At 46.4% G+C, this 24967-nt stretch overlaps 1 protein-coding gene across 1 annotated transcript; it reads right to left on the bottom strand.

The window, feature by feature from the left end:
- MOGAT2 (monoacylglycerol O-acyltransferase 2) lies at nt 1-23664 on the bottom strand. Its single transcript, XM_048293634.1, has 6 exons — nt 23495-23664; nt 16095-16273; nt 4571-4775; nt 2958-3132; nt 2608-2807; nt 1-585 (listed from the first exon to the last, which is right to left on the bottom strand). Exons 1-6 carry the CDS (start codon nt 23586-23588, stop codon nt 431-433), a joined length of 1008 nt encoding a protein of 335 aa, XP_048149591.1. The 5' UTR covers nt 23589-23664; the 3' UTR covers nt 1-430.
- Between the last annotated feature and the right edge of the window lie 1303 nt (nt 23665-24967).

Here is a 24967-nt window from a genome sequence, read left to right as displayed (position 1 = left end):
TTTGTTTATCTAGATGAATTATATTTTAAAAACCATATGCCTTCAGCACTAATTATGGCTCATTCTTCCATTTCAAAATGAAAATAATGCAAAGGAAATAATTTCAATACTTCAGATCTGCCTGGAAATATCTGTATAAACTGGCATCCATGCCAGACTGGAAGTGCGAGTTTTGTGCTGGGGAGTTTCAATTGTGCTGACCACAAATGGGATTTTTTTTTCTTCTCTTTTATATCTTTTATGTGTCCTACGTGGAGAAAAAATTAAAAACCTGGCTCTACACCCATGCAAATACTTGGAAAATCAAGCTCTTTTCCCTGTGCTATACAGACTATATGCTAACTATGAGTATGTTGAGCTTGTGAAGTAATTCCAGCGAAAGGGGAAACTTGGAGCTTGATCTCCATGGTTTCACCTTGCTTGAGGCACTCTATATAAATTCCAGGTGACCATCCTCTGGGACATTATATTTAGCTTTGTGCTTCTCAAAGAGATTGGACAACTCATTTAGGTATTTTTGATGGACTTGATCAACTTCTTCCTCAGAGGGTCTGTGCTTCTTCTGCACTGGAATTGGCTTCCCAACTGGAAAAGAAGCACAGGTGTTAGGAGGATTCAGTCTGAACACTGCTCACCCTAGCACAGAGCTGAGGTCAGCCTCTCCAGGATGGACAGGTTAATATGGCCAGTTATTTCCTGGAGCTTGGGAGATAGCAGAGCCAAGGAGGGATGGTGGCTCAGATCCTGACCAAGCTCTTGGTCTCCAGGATCACACTGGTCCTTGCCTCAGTTTACTCATCTACAAAGTTGGTTAATGTCAAAGACCCTCTGTGTAGTCTTTTGAAATAAGTGGTATATCCCAATGCAGTCCCAAGATCTGCTTCTCACATCTCAGATGTGCTGCAGATAAACACAATATAAAGACAGGATAATATTTAGGTTGGGCTTTCCAAGCTGTTTCCACATGGCCCTGGGAATCTGCATTGCAAATGGGGAAGGTGAGGAACAAGGGAGTCCCACACTATTTAAATACACTTGCAGTGGAGGTGCTTCCACTTTGCTCAGATTAAAGATTCTATTAAACATCTGATTTTTATTAGGAACCAAGCACTTATTTATCTTCTTAAAATCATGTTTTATTCGACAGAAAATCTAATTATTTTGATTCCTATCACTAGAAGAGCCTTTCCATCTCCCAGAGCTACCAGGGGCAGGACCAGGTACCTGGCAGGGGTCAGAGAAGTCCATGAGGTACCTCTCTTGCTCCGGTCTCTTACTCAAATTGTTTTTGTCAACTGACAGAGGGTTTCAACATCTTATAATGCTATTCTTCATCCAATTAATGAAGAGTCCATGTGATGCTACACAGCTCATAACACCATTGAGACAATCCAAACAGGTTGTAATACAATTAGAAGTAATTGCTGATTGTCAAACTTAATCAGTGGTGTAAGCTCTAACCATTCCAAACAGCATTTTTAATTACATTAATTCACAGAGCATCAGCCACGCTAGTGGGCCAAGCATGGAGACATCGAAAAACTTACTCAAAACCAAGGATTTTCTTGAAATTTGGTCTCCCACAGACATGGTCTCTGGTCAAAATAGTTCATTTCACATGCAAATAGGTTTGGATTTGCAGATGTGTTTGCACAGGACACTGAGCAAACCTGCAAACTGCTTCAGTGTTCACAGAACCACAGGATAGTTTGGCTTGGTAGTGACCTTAAAGATCACCTCATTCTACCCCCCTGCCATGAGCAGGGACACCTTCCACTAGACCAGGTTGCTCTAAGCCCTGTCCCACCTGCCCTTGAACACTTCCAGAGAAGCGGAGCAGCCACAGCTTCTCTGGGCAACCTGTGCCAGGCCCTCACAGCCAAAAATTTCTTCCCATTCATCTAACCCTGCCATCCTGTTACTCCAGGCCCTTGTCCAAAACCCCTGTTCAGCTTTCTTGGAGCCCCTTTAGGCGCTGGCAGGGGCTCTGAGGTCTCCCCAGAGCCTTCTCTTTTCCAGGATGAACATTCCCAGCTCTCCCAGCCTGTCTCCAGAGCAGGGGCACTCCAGCCCTTAGAGCATCTTGGTGGCTTCCTCTGAACTCACTCCAGCAGCTCCCCATCCTTCTGATGCTCTTACCCCAGAGCAGGAGGCAGCACTGCAGGAGGGGGTCTCACCTGAGTAGGGCAGAGGGGCAGAATCCTCTCCCTTGACCTGCTAGTCCTACTTGTGTTTGTAAAACTGCCTTGGAAGATGTTTAACGCAACCCTATTGGAGTGGTTTTTGTCACCATGTTGTGGTGTTGGGGTTGTCTGTATCTCACAGAAGTGATGAGGTGGCCACATTTGCTCTGGGGCTCTTCCCAGCACAACCCAGATGACTGGAGATCTGTCAGGAGATCAAACCAGATTGCCAAACCAGTGTGACACGAGAACAGTTGGGGATGCTGCTTTGCACCACATTTCTAGCCCACTACTGCTCGTGCTCTCTGGCATGATGCTTCAGCCTGGCAGGAGGATGTCACAACTCTGGGACTGACCCTGTTTCCCCAGTTTGGCCAGCCTGAGTGTGTCTGGCATCATGTCAGAATTCTGTGGATTGACTCACCCACGGTGCAGATGGGCCGTCGGTACGGTATCAGCCCAAAGCTGTACTGGAAGATGCCTCGTGCGTGGAAGAGGGGAAGGGAGATGCCCATGATCTTCTGGAGCCGGTGCTGAATCCTCCGCAGCCAGGAGCCCTTGGGATTTTTCACCTGGTCAAAGACATCATTCTCCCCAAAGGAAAAGGCAGGGACCAGGGGGGTGCTGCAGGGAGTCAAAACCAGTAGGGTGACATGATCAGCAAAGTCCATCCCAAAACCCCTTCATTCCTCTCCAAAGCAGAAACACCCATTAATCAGTCACAGAGCCAAGCACCCCTCCCTCAGCACCCCTGGACCCCACCCCCTGCATCACCCGTGCTGGATGGCCAGGCGCACAAATCCCTTCCTGTTCTTCAGCAGCAAGGTGAAGGATCCTGGCCGGGCATCCAGTGCCTCCTGTGCCCCACCGACAATGATGGCCAGCAAGTTCCCACCCCCTGGCTTCTGCAGCACGTAGGATGCACTCTCCTTGTCAGAGGGGATGAGGCCTGGAGAGCAGAGAGGAATTAAAAGTAAAACCCATCTGTAAAACACACCTGACTGTGGTTTGTTCTGAACCTTTTTCCCCCATAATCCATCTCTGGAGAGGTGCTGAATAGTTTATTTTCAGAGTTGATAACCCCAGCCCAACTCCCTTAAAAGGTGCTGGATTTGTCCACAGCTCTGCTGGGTGAGTACAAAATTATCCATTTGCTGTCTGGCTCAGAAGTGAGAAATGAGGGAAAAAATAAGGAAAAAAAATAAACTGAGAACTAGCTGCACTTGAGCCCTAGGAAAAATCTGTTTCAGTTTGTTGTCAAGTGAGACCGTGTCCAATTCTGAATAATTCTGAAGTCAGAGAAACATTTGCTTTAGGTCAAAACACACGTTTCAGTGGATGGTGCTAATTTAAAGTGGAATTTAATGAAGGATTTGGTCCCTTGGTGTTGTTTACTTGAATAAGTTAGAAATCTTTAATTCAGAAATGACAAAGCAACATTGTTTTGACTATTTAAAAAAATATCAATCCTTGTTTCAGGGGCTGAAATAAATTGCACATTAAAACCTCATTGTGAAATGGATTAAATTGACCTGAAATTGAGTTATGCACCCAGCTCCCACATTACAGTGATTAAACCTGCCTTCACCTGGGTCATAAGTATCTCATATATCTCACTGTTTGGATTTCTCACTCTCTATGTAAATATTTTTTCAGCAGCAGGAGCCAGAGTTTATGTGGAAAACAGGGTAACGGATGCCCTAAGGTACATCAGATGGAACAGGATGCCTATGTTTAGCCTATTGAATTCTGCCCACATTCATCTGGAGAAGTGACCATTGCCAAGCCCACTACTGAGAGATGGAGGTCATTCTGCCAGTGTCCAAAAATCTCTCAAAACTCCCTTTCGCCTCTCTCCATTTAATTTTTACCTGTCCCTTTTCCTATTCCTTTTCACTACATCTTCCTCCCCTGCCACACTCCATTGCAGTAGCATGAGCTGCTATTTTCATCCTCTGTCCCTGGATGCTACTTCCCTGGAAGCAGCAGATGCTTCAGAAAAAGAGGGGGTTTTTTTCCTCATAATTTCAAACCTGAATATAATTTTTATGGAAAGAGATACAGGAACACCCTGCCCTGCCGCTCTCAGTGTTTCTGTTCACAATTTGCTCTGCATTTTGCTGTTGCACAGCAGCTGGCAGAGTGATGCCCTGAGCACAGAGACCATTTATGAAGTTGAACAACAGAGATAACAGTGAGGAGGGCAATTTTTAACTTCAAAGGTTTTGGGTTACCATCTCTAATAGCTGTGTCCATGAATGGGATCCAATTGGCCCCAGATGGGGAAAAACAGACCCTTGACTCCTCTTTCCCATGTATCTTCACTATGTGTTCCTCTAAAAAGCACCCACATATACCACTGCATGCCAGAGGCCCATGTTCCTTACCTCCACTCATTACATAGTCCCTGAAGAACGGGATGCGAAACCACAGGGAAAGCATCATCAGATGTGGGGTGATGCCTGGGAAGAGCATGGAAAAGCCAGATGCCTCTGTGCAGAAATTGAGAAAGGCTCCAGCTGCCAGGACTCCATGGGGATGAAATCCCACCAGGTAGTTCTGCCGAGGGTCCAGCTCTGCTGTCTTCATCAACTAGACCCAGGGATGAAGCCGAAAAGGGGCCAGAGTTAGTGCTGTCAACTCAGCAGGGTGGAACACTGGCTATGGAGAGCAGATAAGGCATTCCTGGAGGGGTGTGCCTCACACCCACCGTGCCTTTCTGTTGGAAAAGGTCAACTGGAACAACTCCCTCATTTTTCACTGAGATGTATTTCATTGCCCATATTTCCATCTCCTCCTACCAATTGGCCTAAAATGACTTTTCTAATGGCACAGTTCCTTATGTTGCCTTGAACTGGTCTAGGTGATGTTGGGAACCAACTTTGTTTAAGATGTCCTCCAATACATTTTCTAATTTGGGGGGAAAAGTGAAAAAAGGATGATTTTTTTCCACACAATCCCTCTTGATCCCACAACCAGAACAGCAGAGGAAGTGCATAATCACTGGTAGACCTACTACACAGCACAAGCACATGTCCCACCCAACAGCTTGGTGTGGATCCAAGGTTTATCCTGTCCTGAAGCATGTGCCAGGTGATTCCAGGATGTTTTTCACACATGGTAAGTTGAAATCTAATTCCCAGACATCTAACAGAGAAGCTGATGGTTTTCTTCCCACTGGGGAAAGCCTGCAGGAGGCCAGCTGTTTGTGTCTGTGTTGGGTGCCCAGCTCCATCAAAGAGTAGTGGATGTCTGCCCAAGGCTGCAGCAACTTTAGCAGGAGGAGGGAACGGGAAATGCCCATGTCCAGCATTTTAGGGATGGGCAGCATGGATTGCAGACACAGTGCAGCTCATGGCCAGCCCTTGAGGGCTGGCTAAGCAGCTTGTTAAAATCCTCAGCCTATCTGAAAGTGACATTGAAGCCTGGGATAGACTACATGGGAGAATGGGTACCACAGAACAAGAGGGGATGGTTAATGGGAGATAAGGAACAACTGGGATTTGAACTTAATTACACTTGTTATGGACTGCCCAGGGGAGAGGAGCTGGTGTGACAAACCCACCCTCCAGCTCTGGAACCAAGAAGACCTTGCCATGCCAATATCAGCCAGCATGTGCACAGCCCAGGCAGAAGCAGGCAAAAGTGAATGCTAACATCTCTGCACTGTTTCTGTGGGTGCTGAGGATGCTCACAGCAGCAGCAGAGGATGAACCTTTCCAAGGTTAGTCATCACATCATTTCCTCCCTGAAAGGGTGGTCAGACATTGAAACAAGATGACCAGGGAAGTGGTGGGACCACAATCCCTGAAATTGTTCAAAAAATATGTAGGTGTGGCACTTGGGGACATGGTTAAGTGGGTGTTTGTGATAGTGCTGGGCAACAGTTGGACTCGATGGTCTTAGAGGGCTTTTCCAACCTAAACAATTCTGTGATTCTGTTATCACAGAGGCACCATGCATTTCCAGACAACTCAAAGGCACTTGTGCTCAAGAACAACCAAAGCCCTATGCATTTCAGTGTCACCCCTCCAAGCACCCTGATTCAATCTGCACTCAGGGTGCAGTTAATGGTGCATGTATTTTCCTAGAAGCAGCTAGAACTGCAGGCTAATCATGAGAGTGTATTTTACTTTCTTACATCATGGCTCATTTTCCACCTGTCCAAAGGCACTGTTGACTGTACATGTGCCCATTCAAGCACCTGCTCCTAATGAGGGGAATGGACAAACAAAAGTCCCATCACTGCCTAAATGCAGAGGTCTCTAGGCAGGAAGAAAAGCAGATGGCTGAATCACTAAATGCCCAAGGCCCCTGCTACCATTTGCTATTTTGAATAATCTCAGCTTGCATCAATGTTTCCTGCATTCATCTTCACCTTCCAAACAACCTTTCATCTCCAACTGATTTATAAGCAGGGAAGCAAGATGCTCAGGCATGTTGGAAACTGCTACATTTCTGGCTGTGTATGTGCAAGGAGACAAGAAGCGCGGAGGGGGACACAAGACAGCAGCCACTGAACTGTGCAAACTTCCTTGATGGGAGAGTTCGCCTGTGCTAAGACACCACACATCTGTAAAAACCCTCCCTAGGAAACAATCAGCTGCTGTCTTGGTGCTCTTCGCAGTGAAAGAGGAGGGAGGACAGGAAAGCAAAGAACACAGGACAGTGCTTGGAGTGACAAGACAAGGGAGAATGGTTTTAAACTAAGAGAGGGAAGATTAAGACTAGCTATGAGGAAGAAGTATTTTTATGATGAGGGTGGTGAGGCCCTGGCACAGGTTGCCCAGAGAAGCTGTGGCTTCCCCATCCCTGGAAGTGTTCATTGGATGGGACTTAGAGCAGCCTGGTCTAGTGGAAGGTGTCCTTGTTCCAATGAGATGAGTTTTAAGGCCCCTTCCAACCCAAACCATTTTGTGATTCTGTGATAAGACATGGTCCTGGGCAACTGGCTCTGGGTGGCCCTGCTTGAGCAGGGGGTTGGGCATGTTGACCTCCAGAGTTCTCTTCCAATGTCACCCTGGTATTTGAGTCTGTGATTTTTGACTCACTGCCTAAGCCATGGGCAGCTGGAGGGTAGCAGTTGAATCCCTCAAGACTTGATGCATCTGGTTAATGTTTCTGCAAGAGCTGTCCCCTGCAGTAGCCCTGGGGAAAGAATGTCCTCAGGTTGTCACAATATCTGCTCACATCTGGATGATTTGGCCAAAACTCACAGAGAAACCAGAGAGCTTATACAAGACTAAGAAAGAAATCTGTAGCAGAGGAGAGACTTGGGCAAAGTCTCTTACACTGTAGGTCTAGACTCTACACTACCCTTTTCCCTCTGGAAACTCTTCCACACAGAAACTCCATCCTCCCTTCTGGATTGTTCCCACTGTCTCACTTCTTCCCTCTCCACCTGGCAGAGGTCAGTCTCCATTCCCAAACTGCCAGGAAAGTTAATAATGTGACTGTGAACAGCCTCCCTCTCCTGCTGTCCAGCCGAACTGCCTAATGGAGCTGGGTTTGAGGTGCCAAGGAGTGGGACTATCCTCCATCCTGCCTTGAATGAGCTGTCTTTTCCACACCCTCTGGATGGCACTTGCTATTCTGGTCTTTATGAATGAATTGAACATATAATAGTTGTCTAAGTACTTAAGGGTCCAACCAAGCTGGTGTGTGCATGAGCATGAAAAAACCCAAGGTTTTTCTGGTGAGCTAAGAGCAGTATCTCATCTCAGAGGTGTCTGAGATGCCAAGTTAATGTGTATGACCTGTGGTCTGAAAGAAATGAGCTGTTAGCAGCTCAGGGTTGTGCTCTCCAAGCTGAGCCATGGGTTTGTTGACTTCCTTGAGATTCCCCTTGGCATGGTCAGGATGCCTGCTGATGAGCAGTAATGATGCATTCTCAAAAGTGCTATGAAGCCTTCTGGATCCCAGATGTGGGATGATCTTGGCCTTCCTAACAAATCATAATTGTTTAGGTTGGAAAAGCTCTCTAAGATCATGGAGTCCAAATGCTCTGCCAGCACTGCCAAGGCCACCACTAATCCATGTCCCCAGCTGCCATATCCACATGGCTTTTAAGTGTTTCCAGGAATGGGGAGTCCACCATTGTGTTGGACAGCCTGTGCCACGACTGGACAACCCTTTCAGTGAAGAACTTAATGAACTTAAATTTTGAAGGATGAGGTCTATTTTATGCTTCATCATGGAGAAGTATAGCTTGATAGCTACAATTTTTCAGGGCTTGCAGTGAGTACTCTGTAATAGAAAACTCCCTTTATTCTGTCTACTCAAATGTGGGTCCAGGACATGGGTGAAACTCTGCCCCAGTTCCCTCAGCTCCCCAAGAGACATGGTGGGACCTGCTCCATGCACTGTCAGCTGTGTTAGGGAAATGCATATGCAGACTTACAGGAGCTCTGATAAGAGCCCATGTACTAGTGAGGATCTCAAGCAAATTAATCCAAATTTATTTTAAACTGGATTAGTTAAATGGCATTAACATCCCAAATAGATTATTAATTTGATGATATTGATGAGGTATTAAAGTGCTCTTCATTTCATCTTTGTTTTGGTTTAGTTTTAATTAATTTTGGAGTGGAATTAAGATAATTGGAGCTAGGGCTTCTGAGTGACTTTATCAGCCCAGGAGTTCAGCACTGGTTTAACCAGGATGATTTAATTCATCCCTTGAGATGTGGCTGGGTTCTCCTAGTTGTTCCCTACTGACTGGATTGTCCTGTCCCAAACCTTGGGAAGACAGAGGACAGGCAATTCCCTGTTTAAGGCTGGTGCACTAATGCTTGAGGAAGGGGTAGTGAGGCTCTGGCACAGGTTGCCCAAAAAAGTTGTGAATGCTCCATCCCTGTAAATATTCAAGGCCAAGTTGGATGGAGCTTGGAGCAACCTGGTCTAGTGAATGGCATGCCTGCCCATGGCAGGGGGTTAAAACTAGATGACCTTTAAGGTCCCTTCCAACCAAAATCATTCTGTGATTCTATGATTCAAATAAAATTCTCCCAGAGTCTAAAGGTTTGGAGGGTGGGTGCTCCAGAAACCCCTGGAGATGCATTGTCTGCAGGGCTGAAGGGGTTAAAAAGTTGTTAAGTGAGGAATTAATCAAGTCAAGTTGAAATGAGTAGGAGCACTGCATGGTGCATACCATGTCAGGGGGCATGTAGTCAGGGAGGACACTGATGTGCCATGTCATTGCATCCTTAAGGATCAATGAACATGAGGTGGGAGAGAGGGAGGAGCATGGCATTACCCCCACAGTCATTCAGAGAGCAGAAGAGGATGTGATGGAGGAGGAGAGGTTAGGAGAGCTGATCAGCAAGCTCCTGCCTTCTTCATTTAAAGTCTCCCAAATTGAATTGCTACTGTTTTTTATCCTTCTCTGGTCCCAAACTCTGCTTCTGTGGATGTTACTGTCAGTAATCTGCTCTTAAGTAGGATAAACCTCCTTTCAACTTTGTACTAAACAAATCCTCAGGTCTCTAGTTTTCCATGGGCACCTCCCAAAAGCATCTCTTGCAGGATGAAACAGGCAGTCAGTTTCTCTGTGGGAAGAAGCCCAACAAAGATATCCAAGAAACCCAGCCAGATCTGAAGAAGGACAAATTGTGCCAAGCTGAAAAGAAGCAGGTCACCCATCCAAGGGTGTCTGAATGGGAGACCAAAAGAAGGGCAAGTATCTGAGTACTGCCAGCAGCTGCTGAGGGTGGGTTTCAGGTCCCAGCAATGGTGAAGGTCTGAGAGGGGCAGTTGGAAACAGTGAGATCTTTGAGCCCTGGGGTTTTCTCCTGGTGTCACAATGCCATGTCAGAGCTGCGTTTGCAGCAAATATTGGAGAATCTGACCAGCTAGGTGGATTTAAATTGAGTTTGGATGGGACTTCACCACCCTCACTCCAAAGGCTTGGTAAGGATGGAAGGTCCAAAGTCCTCCCTTGTTCTTGTAGGACTTCCTTTATCCAGTGGATTAGCAGTGCAGATGGTGGGGGACAGTCCTCCAATAGATCACAGCCATGCCCCCCCTCTTACTTAAGGACCCGCCAGAACAGAAGAGTGCCAACACATGGGACAGAGAAGTTTCTCAGAAAAGGATAGCAAGGTGGCTTTGGGCCATTTGGCCATGACTTTCTTTTTCCCTGACAATCCCTCTTCCAGCCAACAGAAGGAAGCAAAGGGAACAGCCAAGACCTCTGGAAATCAGAAATTGTATTTAATGTCATGGGCCATGACACAAGTCCCCAGTTACAAATAATACCACTCTTCTGTGGAGAGAAAGGAAACATTCCTGGCAGTGATTGGTTCACATGAACTGGAACAGTCCCCTCTACAGTGCCTTGTAATTCCCCAGAATCACAAAACATTCAAATAACCTCCATCACGGTTTGTGCAATGATGAGAATGAATGAGCCACGGGATGGAGCCTTCCCAAACTACAGCTTCAAGGGTTCAACTAATTCTCCAATAATTCATTTTAGTTATGCTAACAATAAAACCAGTAACACCACCAAGGCCACAAGCACAATGACAGAGGTTGCTGCAGACAACAAGGTCCAGCTGGCACTTAGATAACCCCAAGGCTTGTAAGAAATGTCCTGGTGGCTCTTCACAGGGAGAAAACAGTGTGGCGAAGACCACAGGGGCCTTTCCTGTACCGCAGGTTCTTTCCAGGCTGCCCTGAATAAAGCCGGCATGATTAACCCTACTGGGGTTGCTCTGAATGATGACAGCAGCTGAAAACAAAATATGTCCCTGTCTTGGGTTAAAAGGCAAATGTCTGCCAAGGAAGGCAGGAACCTTCCTGGAACAGGAAGAAAATACCCCTCCCTCCAAGCGATTTTAATTTCAAAATTACAGGGCTTTCAGGCAAAAAAAAGTAGAAAAAGGACTAACAGTTCTTTACTAGAATATATATATATATATATATATATATATATATGTATCAGGACAGAACAAACCACAGTACAATAGCAGAAGCTTCCAGCCCACCAACTACAGTTTTTCCCTATGGTGTAGTTATGATCACGGCCCGCAGGGGGCGCAGCCGGCTCTAGCGAGGCAGAGAGATGCCGTGATCCCCTCAGCCGGCGCCGGGAGGGGAGGAAGGAACTTGCTCCTTTTGCAAACTCAGGGTTCGATCTCAGCACTAACAAGGAGCAGCTGGCAGAAGCAGGGAAAGCAGGCAGATTCGATCGTGGTGCCGAATTGTAGCGTAGCAAAGTCCTGGAGCCGAATACACAAACTCCCGCAGCACCACGCTCTCCTCAATCCCCGAATGGAAGGAAGGCAGGACCCACCCCCATCAAGTCTCGGGTCCGAGTCCACAACTTACCGTGGCATCACGCCACAACTCCCGAAAAACCCTGAACAGAAAAGCCCACTCCCCCAGCCAAAAACTCCCCAACCCCACAACAACTCCACTGGAATGCCAGGGGACTTCTTTTTGTGTCTCGATCGCTGGCTATTCACCCAAAAAAGTCACCCCCTCCCCCTTCTAGCGTCTCCCTGAAAACAACGGGAAGAAATTAACTGAGAAACCTAAAAAACCACAACAAAATTTCCCCCAAGACGTTAATTTTCACTTCCTACTGCTAGAATGGACTCATAACCCAGGTTTTGTGATCCAAAGGTGAGATGTCTTGCCTAAGCCAAGCATCCAGCCCCAATTTTCAGTCAGCAAGAAATATGGTGACCTCTGTTTGAGGACTGTGGTAGAGATAGATCTTGTCAAGATTATGCTTACACTTTTCCAGTTTCACCTTCCTCATCTGGGGTTACCAAAGCACCATGGCTGTATGAGGGAGGATGGTGACAGGACAGGATGGGACTGGGGAGAAAAAGCCACAATGTCCATTCACTTGCCCAGAGGATGCAATTTGTTTTTACTGTTAGGCTGGGTGTATCCTTCATCGTAAAGATGCACTGATAAATGATGAGGAAGGGATTGTGAACACGGAGATAGGGTTTGGGCAGCAGCAGACAGATTACTGACTAGTTTTTCAACATAGCATAGATAGAGCAGTCCACAGCATCCAAAATCACTCTGTAGGCAACATCAACACAGCAGACATCACTGGTCATCTGTTCAGACATACTCTAGCCCAACCAGATTAATTTTACACCTTTTTGTGTATTTTTCACAACTTTATAATGCAGCTGAGCTCAGCCATGTATTGGAATTGAAGAATCATAGATTCATTTAGGTCATAAAAGCCCTCTGAGACCATCAAGTCCAACCATTACCCCAGCACTGACAAGACCACCATTAAACCATGTCCCCAAGTGCCACATCTACACAATTTTGAAACAATTCCAGGCCAATTGAAGGACTACAATGAGGGCATATTAAAAAAAAAAAAAAAAAAAGTATATATATACACACATACTTTTTTTTTTTTTTAAGGTAGGTTTTAAATGCAGAGAAATTAAGCAGAAATAACTTCTCTGGGCAATGAACTGGACCCTGACTTGGATTCTCACTGCAGTTTTTCTCATCCCCCTTTTGAAAACACTCAAGCTCATTTGGGTCCTGCCTGGCTCTGATTCTCAAATCATTAATTGAAATGGAATCAGTTCCAAGGGGGATAAATCCAACAGCAAAGTGGTACTTGTGCAAGGGTGGTATCAGCAGAAGGCGCACCTTGCACACACTGCAGTGGCCTAGCTCATCACTGGCATGCTCCATGTACTGCAGCATACTGCAAATTCACACTGCCCAGAGAACAGATGCTCATCCCAACCTCTCTTTGCTTCCAAGATAGCAAACATGCACAGGGATCCCTTAAAAGCAGTGTTTAAAGCTGTTTCCTAAAATAAGACAGCAGGCAGCACATGCTGCCTCCAAACACTTGACCATGCTATGTTTGCTGCTGGGATCTGGTAGGATTAGGAGGCACACTTAATCTTCCCAGAATGCCTAATTCTCCAGGGCTTAACAAACTCAATCTACACACAAATACAGCCCAGAGTCCTGGATGCCAACCCAGTCTGTGTCCCCACATCTCACTTCCTTGTGCCCCTTGTGCTGGGACTTTGGGCAAGTGGCGTTGTTCAGCCTGAAGAAGAAAAGGTGAGACCTTAGAGCCCCTGCCAGTGCCTAAAGGGGTTTAAAGAGAGCTGGAGAGGGATTTTGGACAAGGGCCTGGAGGGACAGAACAAATGGGGATGGCTTCAAACTGCCAGAGAGCAGGGTTAGATGGGATATTTGGCAGAAATCCTTGGCTGTGAGGATGCTGATGGCACAGGTTGTCCAGAGAAGCTGTGGCTGCCCCATCCCTGGAAGTTTTCAAGACCAAGTTGGGCAGGGCTTGGAGCAACCTGGTCTAGTGGAAGGTGTCCCTGACCATGGTAGGGGGGTTGGAACTGCATGTTCATTGAGGTCTCTTCCAACCCAAAACATTTTATGATTCCATGTTTCTATGACTGAAAAAATATCTTGGAGAAATAGTATTATGTGATTGCCTGGTTATAATGCTCTCTATATTATATATTTTTTAAATTTTTCTGCTGTCCTTTTGTGGAACTTCCTCTATTTTCTCCCAGAGAAATGGGGAGAAAGGCTCCACAGAACCCTCCCGGCCCTCCCCCAGGTAGCTGCAGCCAAACCCCATACCATGCTCCCTCTACTGGTCTTAGTGGTCCTCTTAAAAGAAAGGAGAGACACGGAATGCAGTGAAGCATTCAGGAGCGGGGTTCCATGTCCATTAGAAAGGGACAGGAGAAGGATCATTGCTGGGCTGAGCTGGCAGCTGAATTTCAGCAGAGATGTTGGTCCAACACTTCGTAAGTGGTGGATTATGGCCGCAGATAATTTACAGAATATATATTTGCATATAATTATTACAGTCACAAAAATCATTGCATTAATGTATGGTTTGGGTTGGAATGTGATAAATAACATAGAGAATAGAAATTTTCAGTTTTCCTGAAGTTGCTGAATAGAGTTTAAAGCCTAATTAGCAAAAAACCCCATAAAAGGATGTAAAGGTATGCACGCTGGATGATAAATGCGTCTTACCAGTGGAGGAACAGATAAAGAGGACTACAGTGGGTTTTTTTGCAAGTTAGGTAACAAGAAGCAACAGCATATGCCTAAAGAAAAATTTCAAGGAAAGGTCACCTTTCAAATCGAAGTATTCACTGAATAGGACCACCAGAGATCCCTTTAGAGGATCCTCCAAGATCATAAAATGATTTCCAGTAGGAGGCATGCAAATAAGTTCTAGGAAAAGTGATGATTTATGTGTTAGCTAGGAGACACGCTTTAATGAACATGTATGATTATAATGGATAAATACCTTATTGTAAAGCCTTATCACACACATTAGATAAAAGGAGATACCCCTGTAATATGTTCTGCACAGATAAAGAATGCCTGCTTTCTAACACTTCAAATTGTATTAGAAAGCTTATTTTCTGGCCGATTTCACTATCAAAGGGGCCTTAAAAACATTCCACTCCCTGCCATGGGAATGGACACCTTCCACTAGACCAGGTTGCTCCAAGGCCCGTCTAACCTGGCCTTGGACACTTCCAGGCACGGCACAGTCACAGCTTCTCTGGGCAACCTGTGCCATGGCCTCACCAACCTCACAGCCAAGAATTTCTTCCAATATCCCATCTAAATCTACTCCCTTACAGTTTGAACCCATTCCCCCTTGTTCCATCACTATAGTTTCTGATTAACAGTCTCTCTCCATCTTCTCTGTAAGGCCTTTTCAGATACTTGAAGGTGCTGTGAGGTGTCCACACAACCTTCTCCAGGATGAACAGCCCCAATTTTCTCAGCTGTCTCCATAGGACAGGTGCTCCAGTCCCCTTTTTGACTTCGTGGCCTCCTCTGGACTTGCCCCAGAAGTGCCATTTAACCTTCTTATGTTGGGAGCACCAGACCTGTGCACAGTATTCCAGGTGGGATCTTATGAGAGCAGAGAAGAGGGTCATTTCTGGTTGAGCAGGAAAGCTGATGGGCATGTCATCTCTGGTCCTCACTTTGCTCTGGCTCCCCTTAATCCTTATCCCAGGCCCTACTCCATTCAGGATGGACTCTCAGGCTGGGTTCTTATTTTTTCTTTTGGGCTGGTGGGTTCTTTGGATTTTTGGGCTCTCGACTTCATTATCCTGGACTGCGGCACCCAGCTTCTGACTCCAGGTGATTTCTGACCAGCTGGGTGCATCCCATCTGAGTTCTCTCAACAGGCAATGGGTTTCTAAAGGAATTACCTTAGAAATTCCCATTTCCTGATCTACCCTTGAAGCTCTCTTCCTTGCACAACCCATGAGCTCTTCTACTGCATTCCTCAGATTTGTACCAAATGGTGATGGCTCTGAGGCAGGACTTGCTGCTACTCCATGCATCCACACCATGCCAAGGGGACACCAGATAAAAGAGTAAGTGCAAAGGCCAGCCACATGCATTAAGTAAATCAGGGAATGTCACAGAAGCCCCTCTCAAGAGAACAGCAGCTCTGTGAGACTGCCCAGTGCACACACAGATTTACCCATCCATCCCCTTCCTCAGCAGAAGGGGATACTGACATTGCAGGACACCCAGGATCTCTTGATTTTGGTTAAAACTTGGCCCTGTGCCAAATAGGTAAATTCTGAACAACCTGAAGGGCAGGAATGTTGCAATATAGACACGGAAAACAAAGGTGAGATTTACCTAACAGCTGTAATGCAGCAAGGTTAAATAGGTGTGGAAAAGACAGATGATTGAAGGATGTGGTTTGTGAACATGGTGATCCCCATTTTTTACTGTGTCTTCCAGTAATCTGGGAGCTGGGAAGATTATCCTTCAACACTAAACTTCTAGCACCCCATGCCATGACTGCTGACCCCAGACTGTATCCAGACTCCAAGGACAAAGCTGGTCCCTGAAACACTGAAGAGCCGATGGATCGGTGGCACTTACCGTGATGGGGAAATAGTCCCTCATGTACCTCCAGATGATGCAGTTCCGGAGGATGTGGATCCGCCGCCCACCCTTGCTGGGTTTCTCCCTGTCTATTAACCACCATGCAGCATAGAGGGTACTGACCAGCCAAAAACGAGTGAAGAAGAGGGCGATGAAGGCAGCTGTACAGCACTGTGCTGAAAGAAAAGCCAGCAGTGACTTGGCAGTTGGATTAGGTGGACTTTGGGAGAGGAATAGTTCACTTGGAGAGGCATTTTGGTCCTGGGATGTAGCCCAAGCCTCCACTGAGCTTGCTGCTGAATATGTCAGTGTGAAGGAACCTCTGATGCAGAGGTGGTTTCTTTTTTATCCTCCCCAGGAACCTGAAAAGACACCAAGCACCTGCCTTGTAGCAACCACCAATTTTTCCAAAGGCCACCATGTCCCCCTCTTCCCAAAAGACTGATGGATCTCACTGCATTCACAGTGGATTCACATTCTCATGGATCAGCTCTCTATCCTTTGCTGTCTTGCTTTTCTCTGGAGTCAGACTAATCTCTGCAATGATAATGGCCTTGTTTTACTCCAAAACTGCTGTTAATACCCCCTGATGACACCTGATACTTTGCAATGGCAGCAAAAAGGGTCCTATATCCAGCCTGTACAGTCCCCAATAGCTTTTTCTTGAGCTAATGATTCCCTATTTTAGTTGTGTCCATGATTTATACACATAGATAAGATTTTACTCTTTACTGAGTTTTTTATTATTGATTTTGGACCCTTTCCTCCACTTCTCAGGTTCAGTCTCAACTCTAATCTTGGAGTCTAGAGGATTTTCAGTTCTTTCAACTCGATGTCATCATGAATTTTATAAGAATGTTCTATTTCATTCTCTAAGACTTCCATAACTTGGGACTTTCTCCAGTTAGTGCTCAGCTTTTACCTCTACCTCCCACCTCCCTTATACCCTATGTTTTGGCATGGGAACAAGAGAAGAAAAGTCTTTGTGCAAACAAACATCATTTGGTACATGAAATCCCACTCAAGCCCAATACTGTCTGCAGAGACTGGAAAGTGATGATCAGCCACCAAGCTGCCACCTGGTAAAGCAGATGTGCGCCTGGGAAGAGCTGTGTCCTCTCCATCTGTTCCTCTGGAAGCCTTAGTATTGCTTGTGAAGGGAAAGACTGAGCTGAAAAATACCCAAAGATTCATCCAAGTCCTTTGCCCTCCCCAGCTCATGGGTTACATAATGTTTTATACATTTTGTTCTACTTTGGGTCTTCATCACAGATCCACCACCCAGGGCTGAAAGATATGAGGATGGAGATGCCCTGCTCAGCTTCAGCTTCAGCTTCAGCTGTGATATAGATGCATCCACACCCTCATGCTCTGAGACATCTTTTCCATCTTTGGGAATCACCTCGTACCTGCTCTCTCCACCTCATCTCAGCTAAGGCCTGTCAGAGAAGTGGAATAGAATGCTCTCATCTAAGACCTTTGTGTACCTCCTGTTTGCTTTCACTTATGGATAAATAAGTGGATCATGTTTGTAGCTTTTCTTTTTTGGTGATGAGTCACCCTGATTACAAAGCATGGAAAAGCAAATCCTTGCCCCTTTTTAAAACACTGTCACGATAGAACCAATAATCCCTATGGGGGGGAAAAGTGCAATAATCTAACAGGATCCTAAATCCCCTTAAAGCTGAAATGGGATTGTTTGTCTTCCTATAAGTAGAGACACTGCAGCAGGCACCTGGGTAGGCACTACAAATTTTCCAGTGGAAAAAACCCTGCAGCTCTCTGCAAAGCAACAGTTCTAGCCTGTAATGCATCCTGCAGGTCAGAAAGAACTACTGCTCCCACCTGGTGCCACACTTTTAATGGAATCATAGAAGTCCCCTCAAATCTGGCCTTAGACACTTCCACGGATGCAGCACTCACAGCTTCTCTGGGCAACCTGTGGTTGCCAGGGCCTCACGACCATCAGAGCCAAGAATATCTTCCCAATATCCCTTCTAACCCTGCCCTCTGGCAGTGGGAAGCCATTCCCCCTTGTCCTGTCATTCCAGAGCCTTGTCAAAAGTCCCTCTCCAGCTCCCTTAGAGCCTCTTTAGCACTAGAAGAGGCTCTAAGGTCTCCCCAGAGCCTTCTCTTCTTCAGGCTGAACACCCCCAGCACTCCCAGCCTGTCTTCAGAAAAGAGGGGCTCCAGCACTTGGGGCATCTCTGTGGCCTCCTCTGGACTCGCTCCAAATGGAGTCTCACAAAAGTGGAACAGAGGAGGAGAATCCCCTCCCTCAACCTGCAGCTCATGCTTCTTTTTCAAATGCCTCAGACATAGACTTTGTAACTCTCAGGAATTGCATAGAACATGAACTGCAGCTCCAGGGTCCACATGATAAATAAACACAATTTTACTACAGCTGGGAGTTAGGTTGTCAGGCCTGCTGCAAAACTGTGCAGTGCCTAATTCTCTTTTTATTATACTGTGCAAAGCTCAAAGTACATTCTGCAAAGTGAAGGAGTAGTTCTGGTCCAAATCCATGCTTTATCTCTCAATTATATACTTATTAAGTTCTTCCTCAATTCATTTTTAATTCACCTTTTTTTTTTTTTTTTCAGAGCAGAATTTGCACTCAGTGACCTTCATTCAATTTTAAGTTTTGGGGGGTTTGTGTCCTTTTAAAACCTTTTGGTGCTCTGTGGGAAAGGAGCCCATTCCTGTCCCAGAATGGACTGTCAGTCTGAAAGTTACTGTGGATGGGACCAAAGAGACAGGAAAGTTCCAGAAAATGTACAGTTAAATCTTCATCTAAACCAATTCCAACCTTAGGCAGGCACCTGATTATTTATGGTCTGTAGTTTGGTGAGAAGGAGACACTCTGTAGCACTGTCTGGACACTGAGACTTTCTGGGCCACCAGTGGCAGAGTATTTGCCACAGAGCTCTATTAGTGCTTCCCAAAAGCCATGTCAGGTCCCCAGGTTGAGTCCACCACCACCAGTCCCACTGCTCAGAAGAAATGGGCAGGTTTGGGTGTGAGGTTGCAAACAGGCGTGATCCTCATCTCCTCCCTCTGCAGGTCTGGACTCTTGTGCTATAGTCCAATTGCACATACTAAATTGCTATAAAATGGCTTAAGCCCTTACACAGAGCCCTTTCAAGGCAGACAAGGGCTGTAAGAGCAGGGCTAAGGGCATCATGCAAGTCTTTGCAGATGCATCAGTTCTGTTATCTGAAAATAGCCAGATAATTCTGGGCTGGGCTGAGATTAGCTGCTGCACTGTCTGCACTGTCATGGAAAGTGGAGACTGCTTCAAACCAAAACTAAAACCAAAGCGTCCTTGACAAGAAGGAATGCCATGTGCAGACCCTAAATCTTGCACTTTCTGACCAGTCCAGATGCAAGAAGGTTTCTTTGTGGTTGTCCATGGTGAGATTTGGCTTTGGATGAAGCATTCATAGGATGGTCTTGGACTCTGCGCTGCACCTGTTGAGCAAGGTTGCAGCAACTTTTCATGGTCCAGGACTCAGCATCTCACATCTCTATGGCTGTATGGGACTCAGCAAAGAAAAGAGACATCAATTGATGGCTTACTTGTATTCTTTCACAGGCCAAGTGGTTTCCTGGGATAGATTCCTTCAAAGAAGCTCAGAGCAAAAATGAAGTGGTGGGTTTCTTATGCTGAGTAGTTTTGCTGTGAGCTGCAAATCCCTCTCTGGACAAAAAAATGGCCATATCACAGAAAGCACAAATATGCCATGGGGTCCAAGTGAGCCATGGGTTCCAAACAAGCCACAGGTTTCAAAGCACATGGAGGACTCTTCTGGCCAAGTCTAAGCAGCGACCATGTCCCATCAAAGTGCTGCTAACCCAGAATTTGTTCATTCAGCCTGAAACAGGGAAAACTGCAGCCCACAGAAAGAGATTTTTTTTATTGCAACAGCCCCAAAGTGAGTCAGATTCATACTGCGCTTGTCAGGAAGGTTTGCAAAATCATCACAGAATCACAGAATGTGTTGGGTTAGAGGGATCTTAAAGACCATCCAGTTCTAACTGCCCCACCATGGGCAGGGATACCTTCCACTAAACCAGGTTGTTCAGAGTCCCATCCAACCTGGCCTTGAATGCTTCCAGATGCATGTTCCTGAGGTCCCCAGTGCCAGCCTGGAGTCCCTGATAGTGACCACCTACACTGATACGGCACCCTTGGGCACAGCTGATCTGGGCAGACTGTGGACTACACTTAGCTGCCAAGGAAGCCTGATCACACCGGTACCACATTGCCCTTTAAGCCAATCCTAATGACTCAAAGGGTTTGAAGGCTGGGTTTGTTATGCTGGGTCTGCAGAGGCAGCGTGCCCAGGTCTACTGCCCCTGCACTAGGTTTGTTTGCCATGGTTCAGCCCTGCACTCATGGTTCTGCATGGTGTGTCTGGATGGACGTCCATGCCCAGTGGAGAGTAGGAATGAGAGAGGCAGCAGGAAGCAGTGCAGCAGGCTTGGGCACCAGCCTGCTGATTTCACTTCTCTGCAGTAGCCTGGTTCCCTTCTATTACGAGGGGGCACTGGTCGGTACTCGGATCATGTACTGGAGAGGCAATGGGGTCCTCACTCCATGCCCTGCAACCCATTCTTACACCTTGAACTCTTCCTACAGCAGCTGTCAGCCTCTGAAATAAAATGAAACCTTTTGTCTCCATGCTCTTGTCAGGAACATCCTCAGGAAAACTGGCAGGGCAGACAATGCCTGCCTGTTGCAAGGGATGCTGGAGCAGAGCTCCTTGCCAGCACTGAGGCCAAGCTGCTGCCCTCACCCACCATCCTGCCAGGAATGAATGAGTCCCTTGCCCAGAGCTTGGCTTTTCAGGCGATGCATTTGCACAACCATAGCAACAGCTGCCTGCAATCAGTGCTGCTGGGATCTCTGGTCGAAGACCTGTGCAGCGGTCAAATGGGTGTTTTCAGAAGCCCTCTTCTGGCAGCAGAAGCACAAGCCTGTCTCCCAAACAATGGAGCAACCAGCAGCTAAATCCTGCCCACGGAAGGTCTGAGCTCTGTGCCTGAGGGTTATAACAGTGCAACAAGGGGTGCTTGGCAGCTCACGATGAAAATAATGGTATCTCTTAGCATCTACCTTATGCAGTTGTTAACTGGGAGATTTTGGGTGGAAAGCTCCAGGCTCAAAGAAACTTTGTAAAATGAACCAAACCAGCTGGAATTGCTTCATAAGGTTTTGTTATCACCTTTCTAATGCCCTTCTTAAGAGCATTTCTTAACTGCTTTTGGTTTCAGATTGTATCACCAAAAAGACCCCAAACTAAAACCAAAACCAGAAACAAACAAACCCACAAAAACACACCAAAACACCCAAACAACAAATCAAATTCTTCCGGGGAAAGAAGATAAGGTCTGGAAGGTCAGCCATGGGAGGAGGAGTGGGTTTAGGTCTCATCCCCATGCAGAGCAAGCTGCGTTTCCCTGCAGGAGATAGAACCTGTGTTGCAAGTAACTCCTACAACTGTAGAGGATTCCTTCCTCCTGGCCATTTGCTGTCATTCTGCTGGCTCCAGAAGTAATTTTCATCTGTGGAAAGTCAAGTGCCAGTTTGCTCCCAATACCAAGAAGGAAAAAAACCTCAAGTACAAATTGTTTTATTGGAAAATACTGTTAAAACTCCATAAGCCCCAACTGCATCCATGCTGGGAATGGGGATGTGCTGTTGGATCCCTTGTTAGCACTGCGACCACATCTCTACTGCATCCCAACTGATTCATGTACTGTGGAAGGAAATGCAGGTGGCAGGGACAGAGAGGGAATCATGGAGCACCCCAAAATGTCCCATCTTGGCCAGCTGGGTCCAAGGCTGCACAGCTCTTGCCAGATCTCCATCTTTCTTGCCAGGACACATTCATGTCTCCTCCTGACAGGTGTTCTCTGGTGGCAGAAGGTTGATCACAGGTGGCATCTCTTCTTCACTGGAATGTTGATCACAGGTGGCATCTCTTCTGCTCAGGGAGACCCCCAGGGTTTATAACACAAGTACACAATGGCAGCAAGGGTGGCTGTTTGGCACTTCTCTTCCAAAAAAAAGGTAGCTTCACCCATCCCGGTGACCAGCAATGGCCCCTGGCCTCTGGAATTGCCCAAACTGGGCTAATGTGTAGTTCAGAAGAGTGATACTTAGCATGGACCAATCCTACACCAAGAAACATTTAAAGAGCTACACTATCTGGACCAGTATGGCGCAGTCCTCCGGTCCATCAGATACCGGTGCAAAGGTGGCCATTCAGACTTAAGTCTGTGGCAGAATTTGGAAGGGCCCATCTCAGAAACCAAGTGGGACTCAGAAGCACAGCCTGTGCTTTCTGTGCAGGTATAGTTCTGGAGATGTTTGTGTACCAGGAAATGGATACACACAAAGACCTGCTATGTTCTGGGGCTAGTCAACAACTGTATTGCCACAACAAATGAGGAGCTTTATGCACATCCCATCTGAGATTCACAACTGGCATAACAATGGGAAACTCTGTGATGTTACCTTTTAGCTTGGCTCCTGATGGGCTGCAGATGGCCCCTGACATTTTACAATGATTACCTGCCTCTGATACTCCTATCTCTTTATTTCCCTAACGCTAGGAAACACTGGGATGCCACCTTCCAGCCTGATGGGCTCTAAATGTCTCCAGGCAGTTTGTACTCTCTGATGACGCACTTCTGGGTCTCCCATCTCTTTATTTCCCTGTGCATCCTATCCAAAACTGCATGTGTGTCATTTCCATCAGCACCTGATGCCATCCACCAAGCAATGAGTTTGTCTGCATCTCAGTTTGCTGGTGTGTCTTTTCCTCAACTGTTTGGGTTTTCTTTGAAAAACAACCTTTTCGAATGTTCAGGGGCATCTGTAAAAAGTGAAGTGTCTGTTCCCAGGGCTGCAAAGCAGAGTCCTCAATGCTCTTCTTATGGTACCATTCCTCAAGCATGGTAATTCTGTTTCCCATCCCTAACACCAAGCAGAGCAACAGCTTAAACCAGGAAAACTCTAAACCTAAAGGGCAAGAGAAACTGAAAACCCCACCCAGGTTTAGATGCTGCATAAGACCTGTAAATATTCCCATGCACAGGCAGGCAGCCATACACTTCCTTAGTGCCACCGTGCTCTGATCAGGTGGTGAGAAGAAGCCAAAAACAGTGGCACAGATTGCTTAAGGAAGCTGTGGCTGCCCCATCCCTTGGGGACCTGTTCAAGGCCAGGTTGGATGGGGCTTGGAGCAACCCAGTCTAGTGGAAGGTGTCCTTGCCCATGGCAGGGGATTGGAACTGGATGATATTTAAGGTCCCTTCCAACCCAATACTGCAATTCTATGGAAAGCTTCTCTGACTTCTCAGAAAAAGGAAGAAGAGGTGTCTCTTACCTAGACCCAGGAAGCTGAAGACCCATTGAACCACTGATGCTGTCTGAAGCCTTCTCTGCAGTGGCAGAGACAGAGGAGCGAACTCAACCTTCATCTTGGGCTCTGCATGCACATCTTGCAAGGAGAAGGAAGCAAGTGGTGAATGCAAAGTGCAGTCACCTGTCAATATCTACCCAGTGTTACAGTAGAAGGGATTGTGCAACATACAGTGGCAGTGGTGGCTGCACACAGCACCATCCCATACAGGGAGGAGAGGGAGGTGTCACGGACTTTACACCATCATGACTCACAACATTGTTAGATGGTAACAATTTTATGCTTCTACCACCCAAATCTGGGAAGTAAACTCCATTCAGGACCCGATCCTGCCTTCAAGATCCTGTCTCTTTCAAATTTTGCAATATTTGGATGTTGGCAGAGACAATGAGGCATTCATGCCTGTAAGCCAGTTTTATTTTTGCCCTTCCCCTACAAATCACCCTGTGCACAACAGGAAGGGACAAGCAGAAGGGGCAAGCACAGGCAGGTCAGTTTTGTTCACAAGTGATGTGATATGGATGGGTCTCAGTCTCAGCCAAGGAGGTGGGGAGACAACACAAGGGTGTTTCACTGCTGAGCACAGGGTACATGAGCAACCTCATGCCTCTGCCAAGACATGAATGGATGGTGGATGGATGGGGCAGATGAGTGTCCATGTGCATCCTTGCACACATTTATATAGGTGCAGAGAAAGGAAATACTACTCTCGTTTTGCATTTCTGTGTCCAAGCAGGTGCACAGTCTGAGCCTCTGCCTTGTCATGTGCAAAGAGATGAAATTTACTATATGGAGAAAAAAAAATCTGAAATTTTAGGGGAAAAAACCTCAAGGAACTGAAAAGACACTCAGATAAGCAATCATCTCATGGGAGGGCTGGGAAAACCAAAGGTCTCATTGTAACCAGGATACAGAATAATATCATGAACAGATTGCACTGAGCAGTGAGCACTGTGAAAGGACTGGCCACGTACAAAGGCTTTACTCACATGTGTGCGGGGCATTTCAAATCCCAAAGTCACTGCAGCCAAGAATTACAGAACAAAAGTAAAACCAACCTTGGCAGAAGCAAATCAGATATGTTAGCTGAAAAATAATCCCTCCCCTTTGTCAGGCCTAGCAAGATGCTGGGCTATGAGGGATCTGTTAGACTCCATTTTCCCAAATCACTATGACAACAGGGCTCTGGTGAAAGGGGTCTTTTCCTAAAGGCATCAGTTGCTTTAATTGAGCTAAAACTGGTTTAGATTTCACTCAAATCTCTCCCTATCCTTTGTCTTCTGCTGCAAATGTCAGGACCCTGCCTGCTTCAAGAAAACAAAGGAGGTTTTTAATTCTTTCAGCACTGTTACCTGGAGACAGGATGTTTCCTGGTGAGAAACCATCAGTGATTTCCAAAATTCTGTGGGGAGATCTGTGGGCCCAGGGCTCCTGGTT

Source organism: Corvus hawaiiensis, chromosome 2 (genome assembly GCF_020740725.1).
Source record: "Corvus hawaiiensis isolate bCorHaw1 chromosome 2, bCorHaw1.pri.cur, whole genome shotgun sequence".
Taxonomy (NCBI): Eukaryota; Metazoa; Chordata; class Aves; order Passeriformes; family Corvidae; genus Corvus; species Corvus hawaiiensis.
The sequence above is the reverse complement of the archived record's forward strand: the minus strand, read 5'-3'. Positions and strand labels throughout refer to the sequence as shown.

Bases quoted from the DNA above. Each gene is read 5' to 3' on its own strand.
- MOGAT2 (XM_048293634.1), bottom strand. From the start codon at position 23,588: ATGAAGGTTGAGTTCGCTCCTCTGTCTCTGCCACTGCAGAGAAGGCTT. The intron at 2,808-2,957 runs GTGATGCAGGGG...GACTCCCTGCAG, and splicing joins CGCCTGGCCATCCAGCACGG to CACCCCCCTGGTCCCTGCCT. The intron at 586-2,607 runs GTGAGTCAATCC...CTTCTTTTCCAG, and splicing joins ACGGCCCATCTGCACCGTGG to TTGGGAAGCCAATTCCAGTG.